Source organism: Eriocheir sinensis, chromosome 3 (assembly GCF_024679095.1).
Source record: "Eriocheir sinensis breed Jianghai 21 chromosome 3, ASM2467909v1, whole genome shotgun sequence".
Classification (NCBI taxonomy): Eukaryota; Metazoa; Arthropoda; class Malacostraca; order Decapoda; family Varunidae; genus Eriocheir; species Eriocheir sinensis.
The window spans coordinates 16,312,136-16,327,234 of record NC_066511.1 but is presented as its reverse complement, the minus strand read 5'-3'; the positions used below and the strand labels follow the sequence as shown (position 1 = coordinate 16,327,234).

The following is a 15,099-nucleotide window of genomic DNA, read 5'->3' as shown; positions in this document are numbered from 1 at the left end:
GGGCCTTATAGGGATAGTTTTAAAGCTTTTCTGATAGCTTAATCATTCTTTTCTATTACCATGGTGAAAAAGGAGTCATTGCAGCCCAATTAGTCTCCTTATAGGCCTTTGGAGATTATTTTTGATGTGCGAGTTTGCGAGCTCCTATTTTCCTCCTTAAAACACACCCATTTGACAAGGCTTTCCTGGGGCTTATGGGACTTTATAGAGGTAGTTTTGAGGCTCTTCTGGTAGCTTAATTATTCTTCTGTATTGCCACATGGTGAAGAAAAAATGATTACAATACGACTAACCTCCAATTTTGGCCTTTGAAAATTGACTTCTTTTATTAGCCTACCTATTGCTGATTTTCCTCCTTAAATCCCACCCATTTAGGTAAGACTTTTCCAGGTGTTTTGGGGCTTTAGAGAGATAGTTTGAGGGCTCTTCTTGCAGCTTGATCGTTCTTCTGTTCCTTTTTTTGCCTTTGAAAATTGTTGATGTGCGGGCTGACTTCTATTATTAACTATTGCTGATTTTTAAGGCTTTTCTAGGTGTTTTGGGGCTTTACAGGGGTAGTTTTAAGGCTCTTCTGGTAGCTTAATCGTTCTTCTGTATTACCATGATGAAAAAAGGAGTCATTGGAACCCGGTTTATGTCCTTTTTTTGCCTTTGAAAATTGATGATGTGCGGGCTCTCTCCTATTACTACCTATTGCTGATTTACCTCCTTAAATCCCACCCATTTGGCAAGGCTTTTCTAGGTGTTTTTGGGCTTTATAGGGATAGTTTCAAGGCTCTCCTCGTAGCTTAATCATTCCACTGTATTACCATGGTGGGAAGAGAGTCACTGGAACCCGATATATATCATTTTTTGGCCTTTAAAAATTGTTGATGTGCCTGATCCGCTTCTAAGAGCATCTGGCAAGGAGGCATGGACGCAGGTGCAGCTGAGGGAGGTCAGAGGAGTGATGTCTGGCAGATTCAAGCGAGATTCTCCCAGCTCCGCCAGCTCTGACAGGTTCGTCTTTTGGGCATCAGAAAGACCACATCCTGGGCTATCAGCTGGAGGGAATTAACACCCGGATTGGACTGATGCTGGGGCTGTAGGAGAGAAAAGGAAAAAGGGTCAGGTTATTCCTCTACCTGAGTTAAGGTGAAGGGGACAGGTGAGAAGGGAAAGGAGACCCGTGTTTTTGCATCAGGTCGAGGGAGGTCACGTTCATCTGGGGCTGTAGCAACGAGAGGAGGTCAAGTAATCTGGTTCAGAGGTCATGTGGGGTTAGTAAGGGACGTAATGGCTGCATGGAATGGAAGACTCGGGGGCTGCTGTTATCCAGAAGGCTGGGTCAGGGTGGTCATTAGGGCTGCTAGAGGTCAAATAATTGGGTTCAGGGGTCAATTGAAGTCATAAAAGGTACAGGTCAGGTCACTAGTCTTCTTAATAATCACCATTCCTGGGGGCTGGGGCAGAGTGGTCATGGGGGCTGCTAGAGGTCAAATAATTAGGTTCAGGGGTTATACGGGGTTAGTAAGGAACTTAAGGGTACAGGTCAGGTCATTAGACAGTAAATATGGAGATTCACCACGCACCTCCAATATTGCCCCCAAGAGAATAATAACCTTTCCAAGGTCTCACATACTGTTGTACTTTTCTAGTTTTACCGGCGCATCATACATGTGGGGGGTGTACAGCCCCCCTGGTTAGGAGGAGGGTCAAGAGGGGGCGAAGTTCCCCCATTAGGGGTTAGGTTATGTAAAGTTCAATTGGAGTAGTTTAACCCAGTAGCAGCGATGGGCCAAATTTGTGGCTTTACCATGTAGCAGTGACGGGCCAAATTTGTGCCATGATATAAACCCCCCAAAGTAGAAGATATATGCTCTTGCTCTTGCTGTACAGGTGACCCGTTGCTTTTATATATATGAAATGGTTTGTGTGAGTGATGATTTTTTCCCATTTTTCTCGCTTAGAGGAATCATTAAGTAACATGATCCCCGTTGCTACCGGGTTAAATATGCTCCCCCACCCAAAAAAACTGATTTCCCATGGGTCCCCCAAGATCATTAGGGAAAGGGGATTAGGCCCTTTACTTTTAACCCCTTCACTCTGGCGAAGTCGGCGTACCATCAGTCCTCTTCTAAACCTCCTAATCCTCTTCCATTTCCTCTTAATCCTCTTCTAAACCTCTTAAGAGGAAATGGAAGAGAATTAAGAGGAATTTAGAGGAGGATTAAGAGGTTTTGAAGAGGATTAATCCTCTTCCATTTCCTCTTGACCCTTTCCATACTGTGACGCCGACGTCTGCGTCACGGATGGAAAGGGTTAAGTACTTGCGCCTTCATATTATGGTTGAGGGACATGTATTTCGCCCCTTAACTATAATATGGAGGTGTAATATCGTATTCTGGAGGCACAGAGTCAATCTCCACAATTACCTATTAGTCTTCTTAGTCATCAGCGTTCTTTGGGGCTGGTCCACGGTGGTCATGGTGCTTTAAGAGGTCAAATAATTAGGTTCAAGGGTCATGTGGAGTTTGTGAGGGGCATAATGCGTGCAGGGAAGGTTTGGGAGACTGGCCATTTGTGTTTCCAGCGGTCAGCATCCTTGGGGCTGGGTCAGGGTGGTCATGGGAACTGTAAGAGGTCACACACCCTCAGGACTCCTACCTTGTGTGCCAAACATGTAATATACCTGTCAGTATTTGTGTGTGGCTTTACCCCTGCCTTTCATTATACACATTATTAGGCACACTTTTTTTTATTTTTTTTATTATACTTTCACTGCACATGTAATACCTTAGTTCCTCTGCTCTTCTCTGTTTTAGCATTCCCATGTTTTTAACCTCTATGAATGGCCCTTGCTTGACCCTATTGGACAATTTACAGTTTCACCCAACCAACGATTTTCTTACGTGGTTCTTGTTTTTCTGGTGATAGATGTAGTGATTGCATGATTTTGTACGTCAATTTAATGTGAGTTTCTTTGGTAGCTATCATGTGTTAAATCGACGATCTTCTTTGTAAACCCTCTAGTCCACCTTCACCTGATTACCTGGCCTGTTGCAGTGGAGGAGAGGACACTGCTGCCCCACAGATGGACGAAGATGAGTCCATCACAGACCTGGGTGAGGGGGAGGTCAACAGTCAGCCAAACAGTCCACGCCCTCCCTCAGCAGGACCCCCTCTGACTCCCACACAAGGTTTGTGAATTTATTTATTGATATGTGTGGTGCAGGGAGTGGGGGTCTGTGTATGTGTGTGGTTGATATATGGGTATATGGGATAATGCAGACATCACACTTGTGTCCCAAGGTAATAGGTTCTTACCCTGCATAGGCTCAAGGCCCAGTGAGACAGAGATGAGCACTGAGGCCATTCACAGCTTAGTTGATGCCCCCTGCTTCACCCTTTATGCAACAAAACTGCTATATTACAGTGAAACCAAATTTGCAAGTCCATTGTGGTGTTGGCTCCCACGGGTCCTTTCCTCTGCTCTGCCACACAGTTCCAGCACCTATCTCTTCCTCTCGTATGTTAGCTGTAGGTAACATATGAGAGGAAAAAATAGGTGTTGGGAGTGTGTGGCAGAGCAGAGGGGAGGAAAGGACCCGCCGGAGCCAACGCCAAAACGGACTCACCAATCTGGCTTCACAATAGGTGTGCACAAGTGTTACAATTTGTAGCAATAATTATGATGTTTGTTTTTTCATTAATTTATTTGTATTACATATAACAATTTTACCTTTTTTCACTCATGCCTCATAGTCAAGTCTAGAGTATGGTCTCACAATGTTTATAAACTAATCCGCAGCACTTGATCTACCTCGAGCAGAAGTTGACATTACATAAATTTTGACAAGTCCCTAATAAATAAAGGTGTTTCACTTAATGTCTTCTGTGCATAGGTGCCTTAAGGTCTCCACGAACTCGTCGCCAGCGTACAACCTCCCAGTCACAGCCATCAAGGAGCCGGGAGCCTATCCTGAGGGGCCGACGGCGAACCATCTACACCGCCGGCCGACCTCCATGGTATGATTGCCAAGGACAGCTGGTCGAGCCCTTTGTTATCGGTAAGCTCTTACTGTAGTTGGGTACTGAACTATTTTATTTCAACTTTTTTTCTTCAGATTTTAGCATGTTTTCATCTTCGGTGGGGTGTTGATGTTGGTCTTGTATAGGAGGCATTAGTGTAAACTCATATTTCACTTTCTTTGCCTCTGATATATGTCTAGGATGGCTGAAATTTGAGCGAATTATGCTACACATGTGAGGTTGTCGTCTGTTTATCATCTGGGTCAGTTTATTTTCAGTGGAGGGAGTGAGGTTGGGAGAGTGGGTGAGAGAGAAGCGAATGCGATAGGGAGGGAGCGAGAGGAGGGAATCAGAGTGAGAGTGCAAGTGTGTGGATGACCCGTGAGTGTGCTTGAGGCTGGGTTCTGCCTACCTCGGTGCATCACTGTTGGGCTTGGGCAGCAATTGGCTGGAGCTTCCCTGGGTTCAGTAGCCCTGCATTGAACCTCACAACCTATACATTCTCATCTCCTGCAAGTTTAGTATCCCACTTATTTAAGGTATATGGCTTATTTGACCTGTTTTATTGATTGATTTCTTCTTATATTATGTAGTTCAATATATATTTCGTACAGTATATTATATTTACGTAAGCTACATGTGTTTCTACTAAGCTTGGAATGGAATATGTCTGACCATATACCTTATACAACGGGAGTTCTGTGGAAACTAATATGTAAGGGTTTTAATTGCCCATATTCTTACGTGTTTGGTGACGCTTTTCTATGCCAATACTGATTACATCCTGGTCTAACAATTAACATACTATATTAAAGTTCTTGATCCAGTATGTTGTGTTTTTTGCATGAATGCAAACTTATTCCATGCACTATACTTAAACAGTTTTGAGTTCCACATTCTCTTCTAATAAGTACTATTTCGTGTAGGTGTGTGTGGTGGCAGTGCCTCAGGGAAGTCAACTGTTGCCAGGAAAATTATTGAAGAGTTGGATGTGCCATGGGTTACCCTCCTTTCCCTTGACTCATTCTATAAGGTAATTGTATGGGATCACTTACTGAATGCAAAATTGGACATGTAACCCTGTAATGAGCTTTCATACTCATGGAGACAGGCCTACGTCATGTAGAGAGTACTCAATTTTTCCATGTCTATTCACTATTAGTTAACCATGTTTGTTTTTCCCTCTTGCATGACAAATATATTTTGTTTTGATTTCAGTGTTTATAGTTCAACATTACTTTAGCACTAATCTATTTAACAATTTTCATTTATTATGAAACTGAATTGGGATAAACAATCAATTATGGTTGAATAATTTATATTTAAAACAAATAAAATTTAGCACATAGTAATGATCTAATCCATGGAGGAGTTAGGTAAGTCAGTCAAACCAAAACAATGAGAAAAGGCATTACAAAAAATATAATGAACACAGCAACACAAAACAAGTAATGCCAGCAAGGGTGCAGAAGGCAGAAGACAGACAGCCGTAGTATTAGTCATCCCCTTTCCCATCCCCATCCCCATAATTTATGCGGGTCTGGGGTAGGTATAAGCCACCCCATCCCCTTCCCGTCCCGGGGCAGATATGCAGGCCAGACCAAGACAAATCTGCATGTCATGATAATGTTGGCAGCACTTTCAAACCAATAATTACAGAAAACGAGATAAATAAAGCATTTTTCACACACCTTTGTATTCATATACATTATATATCATAAAATAAAAATAATAGCATAGATGATCTACAAGTAAATAACAAGTAACACGGATAAGTTAATTTATGAGATAGGTTGGTATCCATGACTCGTCACACACACGAGGGCAGCCACACCGGGGTGGCCAGGTCATGTCATTTAAATCTCGGTGGTCTCAAACAAGTGCCCTTTTTATGGTATATGTTAAGTGTTTCCATAATAATGCCATATTTAGTCATCAGCCTGCCGTTTTCTGCCAATTTTTGGGACAATTATAAAGGAATCTTCAGGAAAAAATTACTTCTTGTACAATATGAAACTTTATAGAACAAAGTGTAGTAGTATTCTCACCAGTGTTGTATATCCTTCGTGATAGCCTAATTAAAGACATACAGCACACCCCATTTTCTCACGTTATGGGTGAGGCATCTGATGTTTCATTTTCTAAACGCTTGTTCATGAGTGAAAGATAGTTGAAGGAGATATGTCTAGAAACTTTTTAACATTACTTCCATTTACCTCCTGCACATCATCATCACTTTTCTCAGGCATAAAATCTTACTCTGATGATCAAAATATCCCACTGAGTAATATTGTTGAGCTAGTACGGATGGAGCACCCAGTCGGTGCTGCTGTATGTTTACAATCAACACCAGAGTCTTTACAAACTAAAAAAAAATATACTAACTTCAGCAAAGTTTGTGATATAATATCAGTCATAAAAATATTCTGATACTTTTAAATATATTTCCTTCTATAATAACAAATAGAACACTATTTATTCATGAAATATATGAAGGGGAAGCTGAAGATGTCCTGCTTCTCACCCCGCAGAGTCAACACTTTCGACCCTGTTTGCTCTCTCTCGAGGTATTATCAAACAACCCCAACCACGCGGGGACGTTTAATACTGCGGTTCACCGCCAAGTGAAAGGGAAGGGAAGGGAAAGGGGATGGGGAAGATTAGTACTACGGCCAAGAGTCCTCCCTAGGCCCAGATTGGCAGATAGGTACAAACAGATGAAGGCTCCTCCAAAGTTTATCAGTGATGGTGATGAAAGAATAAAGGTACTGATCAACTCTTGTGTAGGAAATTTAGACAGCTTAGGGGTGAGATACGGTGGAAAGCAGTTGGATTTTAAAGGGAGGAATATTGCAGTGGATTTTAAGGGATGGATAACAGTCAGTAAAATAAGGGGAGAAGAGGAGGCAAAAAGCCTGTGACCACTCTATCCAAAAGAGCTGTGTGGGTTGAAGCTCCCCCACACATGGGCTGCATACTCCATACAAGGCCCTTGGCCCTCTATTTGGCAAGATTCTACTCAAGAATTTCTATGTAGGATGAGACTTTAATCTAGGACACATTTTCCATACATATCTATCTTTTATTTAACACTATCAGTTTAAGATCCCATACAGCAGTGAGGCAAGGCAGTCAAACAAAAACCTGAAAACAATAATTGAAAATGTACAGTAAACACAACATGTGGAGTGACATCAACAAGGGTGTGATAATCAAGTGGGTACTGAGCCTGTCTGAAAAAAATTCCTTGTACATTCATCCTTTTCTTATAGGCAGTTGGTACTTGATATCCAGAAAGTGCCTTTATATTTCCTTTCCTTTCAGGCACTTACTACTTTAATTATATAGTCCTTGTATCACTAACAGTTATTTTGTCTTTATTTTCATATTGTGTTTGTCCTGATATCTGTTTCTTGTGAGTTCCCTCAAGGATTTAGCCATAGCAAAAGAATCTCTGCTTTAATATACACATGTCATCCTTGGATAATTTTGACAAAGTTTCTCCCTGCAAACTTGTTCTTCATAGCTTACTTTTTTATCTTATTTCATAATTTTGTATCCTTCAGCTTTAGTATCATGTATTTGAATTTAGATTGTATTGCAACTATAATGTTTCATCATGCCATCATAAAAGGTCATAAATTCCAGTGCATTTTATTTCAAATGTCTAGCTAGTCACTGCAGTCCACACTCTTTGATATGTTAGGATCTATTTTTTAGTTTAATGACAGTATTACCTTAATATATGTAAAGCTCTCAGACAAAATTATGTTGTTCAATAATGAAGGTGTGGTGGTGGAAGTATATATACAGGGTCGGATCAGATCCCAGGATATTTGTTGTTGCTCATTAACTGTTACTGTTGTCTCCAAGCATAGAGGTTTGCTGTGAGATATTGTAGTGTGAAGTGATTTGTATTTGTAAAGGCTCATACTCCACCATTTTCCTTGTTCATCTTTAATTGAGAAATAGAGGGTATGGACCAGGCCCTGAACCTTATCAACGGGTGAAAATAAAAATAGAAAACTAAAGACTAAACAGTGGTACTTATGATAAGTAGAAATCAATGTGGATGTGAGCAAAGATAAAAGGTGTGATCTTGGAGCATGAAGTTTAAAATGAGTAGTATATTTAACCATTCAGTTGATAGGTATACTTGCAAAAATTAGAGAAAACTGTATCGGATGGGTGAGTTTCAAAACCATTTTGAAGGGAAAAATGATTGTATACATAATAATGGGAATTAGGATTGCTATGTGCTGTTGTAGTTAAAAGGGAAAATGTGTGTAGATAAAAGAGAGGACTAAGTAGCTATGTACTTTGGCCTTCTAACAGAGACATGGTGGGTCTTGGAATGAAACACAGCAAGGGAGAAAGTCTTGAGGCACTTGGAGATGAAATGAGCTACCATCGCAGCATGTAGTGGTGGTGGTGGTGCAAGAAGACACGATACGTAGAGAAAACAAAGGAGTATATATACAGGATATTTTGTGGTATGTCAGAGGAAGCTATGGGTGAAGCATAACACTGATTGATCCTTGTGAAAAGGTTCAGTGGGCAAAAATGGCCAGAAAGAGATGGTATGTCAGGTGATGTTATGTATGAAAATTACATGTACACACTTTTGTAGGTTGCTGAGGAGAGACTGAAGAGATGAAGTTTATAAAGGATGTGGTATGTTTGAGAAGTTTAGAGAAATATATTAACAAGTTCTCATGAAGAATATAAAGGGATAAAAAGGTAAAGGAGAAAGGTTATTAGGATGGTCTCATAGGTTGGTTGAGTAAAAATGAATAGAAAACAAAAATTGTCTTCATGCTGAGATAACAAAAGGTTATACTAGAATATTATTTTCTGTAATTTTTATATTCATCCAGGCAAGAACCATGCTACACAGTTGCTAAAATTTAGCAGTTCTGTGATATTGAGTTGAATCTCCTCACTTAATCAATTTTATTTTTATTTTTTATTTTTTATTCATATATATGTCTGTCTGTTGTGTGTGTGTGTGTGTGTGTGTTAATCCATGCTAAGCTTATTTGATATGTGTGTGTACATGTGAGGTTGTTGCTGTGTGATTAATATAACTCTGAACCCTAACCAGAGGGTGTAGGGTGGGCAAGGCACACACCCCTCCCCAAACGTGTGGCCCTATTGATTGAGTCATGAATCATTGTTTTCTTGTGATAAATGCTTCTGCATAATTATAATTATATACCGGTATACTAAATGTGTATAATATGAAGATGCAGAATTACAAATTGAGGAGATGGAAGGGCTGCAGTGAATGTATGAAAGTGGATGCTCAGGTGCCTGACAGTGGTTTATTATTTAACTGTAATGCTTCCTTTGCACACATGTTTGACTTCATTTAGCTTGTTTTCTGTTGCCTCCACAGAGGGAGCTGCAGTAGTGATGTCAATACATTCATGATATATGTTTTTACAATGAGCATGAAGTTGAAGCCCAGATATTGTCATTGATATTTCTGGTTCTGAATCAAGCCTTATCAGAGAAACATGACACATATCTTTGAGAAAGGGCTTTATGTTTATCATATTTTAGTCACAATATTTTGTGACTGATTCTCAAGACTACTGTTTGATTAATCTTTTTTCATCAGGTTCTGACAGAGAAACAGCATGAAGAGGCCGCAAGGAACGAGTACAACTTTGACCACCCAGACGCCTTTGATTTTGACCTTGTAGCCAAGACACTAGTGCGCCTCAAGGAGGGCAAGAAGGTGGAGGTACCGATCTACAACTTTGTCACCCATTCCCGGGAGACTAAGACTGTGAGTATGTGGGGAAGTTGGTAGTGAGAAAATACAGAGTAGGTGAGGATGATTATAATTATATATGTGTGTGGTGTGGTGAGCCAGGATGGGGTGGGTTGATTTTATGCTAAAACATTAAGCATCTCAATAAGCTAAAATATTTATATCATCATAATTTTGTTCAATTCCCTTCTCTCATTTTTCAGAAAACTATGTATGGAGCTAACGTCATCATCTTTGAAGGAATTTTAGCCTTTTATTCACCAGATGTCTTGAAGGTAAATATTTTGTTTTGTGCAATGTACTGAGGTGGTGCATCCTTGCATAACATTACCATTACATTTGATATGTGTTTATAATTCACTCAATTGACCAATGAGCTGCTGCTTCACATATTTGTTCAGTGAATCTTGAGAATCATGAGGGCAGTCATTCATATTTTTAGCCAGTTGCACTGTATTTGAAATTTAATCATTTCTTCATGCTGATGATTTCTGCAGTTGTCAAACAAATGATTATCATGTTCACAAGCTTTGTATATTTTGGATCACTTTGTTTAATATATGAAACATGAATACATATTGTATACTTTGAATTACTCTCATTAATCTACCTTAAAACTCTTCTAGCTTCTGGACATGAAGGTGTTTGTGGACACTGACTCTGATGAACGGTTAGTCCGCCGGTTGCAGAGGGACATCTCTGAGAGAGGCCGTGAGCTGGACGGTGTCCTCAAGCAGTACTTCAAGTTTGTCAAGCCAGCATTTGACTACTACATTGCTCCCTCCATGGTGAGAGTTTTTATCATAAAGCATTAATTTTCACCATTATTACCATTAGTCAATATACCCCTTATAAGCTGCACTACAATTTAAGATGAAGTTGGAGTTGTGATAAATAAGTAAAGATGAACCTCTCAAATTAATGTATTGTTTTTTCAGGTGCATGCTGACATAATTGTGCCAAGAGGAGGAGAGAATGAAGTGGCAATCAACTTGATTGCTCAAAATGTTATGACTCAGCTTCAACAAGTTAGTGACAGCAATTTTTAAGGTTTTAAGGTCATATACAGGATTTTTTTTCTACAGCTGAGGAAGCAGCTCAATTATATATTGCAATTAACACCTACATTATTGACAGATTTGTTAAGTTAGTGTCCACTGCTTCTTGCTACTCTTTCTTATAACTTTTTTACTTGATCCTATACTTTTAACCCTTTCATTGCACATGGCGAGGGAGGCGACTCCCCCCAGGCACACTATGGCAGCCGAATGGGGGAAGTGGGTTCTCTTTTAACCTCTGTATCTCAAAAACTATTCATCACAGCTATAAACCAAAAACACCATTGGAAAGAGGAGGCCCAGATCTATACGATTCAGTTATGTATGCCTCTCCTGAGAATGTACAGGCATGTTTAGGGGGTGTTGCCTGTGAATGCATATGTCAGTGCATGCGCGACGGTCAGCCAAATTGAGGCAACTGCAGAGATCTCTTTATGGGATGCTGACAAGGTAGTATTGCCAACTGCAAAATTTACAACTATTTGGTCAAAGAATCAGTCAGGTGATAGGTGAAACTATGCAAAAATGCCGCTATATTGGACAAGAACATCCACCAGTTATTCATCCGTAGATTTTCCGTGCTAGGCTGACATGATTTTCCACCAAATTTAGTGGAAAACCTACTGAATTGGCAATCTTGTGGGGTAATAAATATTGTTGGAACACTCATATGTGGGAGATTTGAGTGCGGCTGGAGCTCGCAGCGAGCGTTTAGCACCACCAGCAATTGCGCTACTGCTCGCTGTGAGCATTAAGCAGTTTAAGGGTTAACAAAATTAAATGTAAAAATACCACAAAATTCTGGATACACGCTCATCCTTTACTTTATTGCACCACTCAGAGAGGCTTCAAGCTACGTGAGAAGTTGGCCAACACAAACTTTGGCATGGCACGACCCAGTTCCCTCCACCTGTTGCCTTCCACGCCACAAATCCGGGGCCTCCACACCTTCATCAGGAACAAGGACACTCCCCGGGACGAGTTCATCTTCTACTCCAAGAGGTTAATACGCCTCGTCATCGAACATGCGCTTACCCTTCTTCCTTTTACGGTGAGTTGGTGGTTTGTAATTGTGTAACGTTTATTCCATCAGGGTGTAGTAGTGTGGTTGCCTAGTGAAGTGGCAAGTCAAAAAATAGCTATTGTCAACAAAATTTTAAATCACATGTCAACTTGCCATTTATATATTCTGTTGCTGAAACCACTTAACACAGAAGTCATGCACTATACCAAAATCTGTTACTTGTGACTTAATGAACTTGAGTCAAAATTTCTATCTGATACTGTTAGAAAAAGCTTTGCAAGTTATTGACTTAATTTATGCACTTTAAAATAATGGAGAGGCATTTTTTGATGATAACCATTTCACAAGGTATTATTTGAAATGGACACCTGTTCTCAGTTGACTGTTATTCTCTTTCAATTCAGGACATAACTGTTGAAACCCCTCAAGGCATCCCATATGAGGGTAAGCACATTGCAACGGAAAAGATCTGCGGCGTCTCCATCCTGCGGGCGGGGGAGACCATGGAGAATGCACTGTGTGAGGTCCTGAAGGATGTACGCATTGGCAAGATCCTCATCCAGACCAACCTGGACACTGGAGAACCTGAGGTATTTTGTCATGCATTTTATTATGGACATCTTGCTCTCAAATTCATGCTAGGGTTAACCTCTTTTATGTATTAATCACCTATTTCATTCCATCTGTGTTGGGATATCTGAACCACCACTCACCTGCTTTTTAATATTTGCTCAAGTTCTGTAAAACTATAAATAGTTGACAGAACAGTAATTTTTTTCTGGTGTACTTTGTAGAGCTTATGGAGAACTCCCATAAATTAACTAAACTCAAAATTCTATGCTGTTACATTGAAAAGTATCTAACCTTCCCCTCCCCAGTTGTATTACCTGCGGCTGCCCAAGGATATCAAGGACTACCACATTTTCCTGATGGATGCCACCGTGGCCACCGGGGCAGCAGCAATAATGGCCATACGAGTGTTGCTGGACCACGAGGTGACTGAGGAACACATCTCCCTATGCTCTCTCCTTATGACTGAACAGGGTAAGTGCAAGATTTACATACCATATTTTATAGTTGTAAAAGATGCACATTTTCCACCCTAAATTGTTTTAAATAAATTTACCTTTTCAAATCATATGCCAGGTACAAATCCATTCTTCACAGCACATGGTGAATGTACACTTCTGCCTTACCCTGATTGAATACCCAAAACATTGGTGATATCAACATAAGTAGCATCAGCTGTAATAATTATCTCTTAGACTTGATCATTTTTCCCAGTTTGTCTCGGAAGCAGAAAAGTAATGAGAGTGGTAGTGATAGCAGTAGAAAACAGTGGAAAAAGCAACACATCCCTTGTGTAACCCCCATTGATTCATTGATTACATCTGCATCAATCATTTACAACTGCCAGACTGTTCCATTTTCTGTTTATTTAATTTTGCAGGTGTGCACAACATTGCCTATGCCTTCCCCAAGGTGAGGATAGTGACCACAGCCGTGGATCCGTGTGTCAACGAAAAGTTTTACATTGTTCCTGGCATCGGCAACTTTGGTGATCGATACTTTGGAACTGAGCCCTCAGAATAGTGAAAAAAGATTACAGATATACATAAAATCACAAAAGACCACTGTTGACAGGTATACTATCCATCCAATACCATAAAAATCACGACTTGTTATGCAGCTTACGTAGTCAACATAAGTATTTGTATGACTTGTTAAAGCTTGTTGAAATTATGAAGAAACATTATTGTTATTATTATTATTATTACTATTATTATCATTATTATTATTATTATTATTATTATTATTATTATTATTATTATTATTATTATTAATACTATTACCATCACAATTGTCATCATTAACATGGCTTTAAATCTGAGAGTATTTTGTACATGTATTCCTGGGTACTAATTACAAACTGCATTTATACATCACTATTACCCTAAGAAGCATGTAGTACTTTGTTAATTGAATATCTGCTAATGCAAGGTAGTGTTTTTATTCATACTATTGTTTAGATGATTAAATTTAGTTAGGCCCACATTTTGGGATGAGTATACTGCCAGTTGATGATGAGACGGTCATCTGCATTTACTTTATAACAGAATATGAGTGTAAAATAATCTGGTTTGCAGTAGCTCTTTTACCCTTGAAGAGACAATTGACAATGTGATTTATTTTCTCAGCAGCTTTTTACCCTCAACTTCTACCCTCAACTTCTGAGCCTCAAGCCTTCCTCTTCAATCAGCTTTTCCCTCTAGTCAAATAATCTGTACAGTCCCTTAAAATTGCATGAGTACTTTTATCTAATTTTACCAGTCTCATATTCTCCTAGAAGGGAAGGGGCACCATTATCCCAAGGAGATCAAATTCTCATTGCTTTGAGAAGTGGAAACCCCCACCATGACAATCTTTTGCTTGTTATATGTATAACTTTGAACATAAGCCTCCTACACATATTTTAAGGGAAAAGCAAGAAAAACTATTTTGTTCAATGAGAGATGAAATACAAAAAAGTTCATGTGGAAAGGGATCAAGAAATATCAAGATAGAATTGATAGACTTTATTGGAATTCTTAATATTCTTGTATCATAAAAATTGTTACCTATCTTTTATGTTTGCCACTGCATTTCCTCCCTAATAAAATTGCATTCAAATCCCTCTCTTATGATCTTACCTAGTTCATCACATATTCTCTGATTTTTACTCAATCCAACTTTTACCTCTTATCTTTTACAGTCACCTATTTTCTCTTTCATACATGGTGCTGACTTTACAATGACTTTCTAAAGGTTTCTAAAGGATCCTAAGGTATTAGTGTAATTAGAGGGAAACACAATTCAAACCTGGCGTAGTCTTGTGTAGTGTAATGGCATGCCTGGGCTGTAGCAGATTTCAAAAGGGAAGGTCAATATTATGTTTTCATACCATCTCACTTTCTATACATTAGATATTAATGTAATATAATTTCTGTTTATTAAAATGTGCCAAAAGACAATTCATCTCTTGCTGTGCCTTTTTCCTGACAGAAGTGCTTGCATTTGCTGCTGTTATCATCCCTTGTCATTGCTTTGTTAACAGTTTTAATATTTTATCCTGAAAAATCATAGTACAACACATTCTTTTATAATTAAGGAATGGCTAAGGAACTGATCTCTCGTCATTTTTGCAAGATTCTCCCTCCCCTCTTTTTTTTCTCTTTCAAAGGCAAAGG

The 15,099-nt window shown here is 39.4% G+C and overlaps 1 protein-coding gene across 1 annotated transcript; it reads left to right on the top strand.

Annotated features, from left to right (window-relative positions):
- Positions 1-912: 912 nt before the first annotated feature.
- On the top strand, positions 913-14,883 carry LOC127005807 (uridine-cytidine kinase-like 1). The gene is given in 13 exon segments (XM_050874933.1): positions 913-935; positions 937-999; positions 3,046-3,179; positions 3,885-4,049; positions 4,938-5,044; positions 9,635-9,805; positions 9,994-10,065; positions 10,417-10,578; positions 10,729-10,818; positions 11,690-11,899; positions 12,277-12,462; positions 12,751-12,916; positions 13,323-14,883. Coding segments are annotated over 13 exon segments (1,692 nt in total). The 3' UTR covers positions 13,466-14,883.
- The last annotated feature ends 216 nt before the right edge of the window (positions 14,884-15,099 follow it).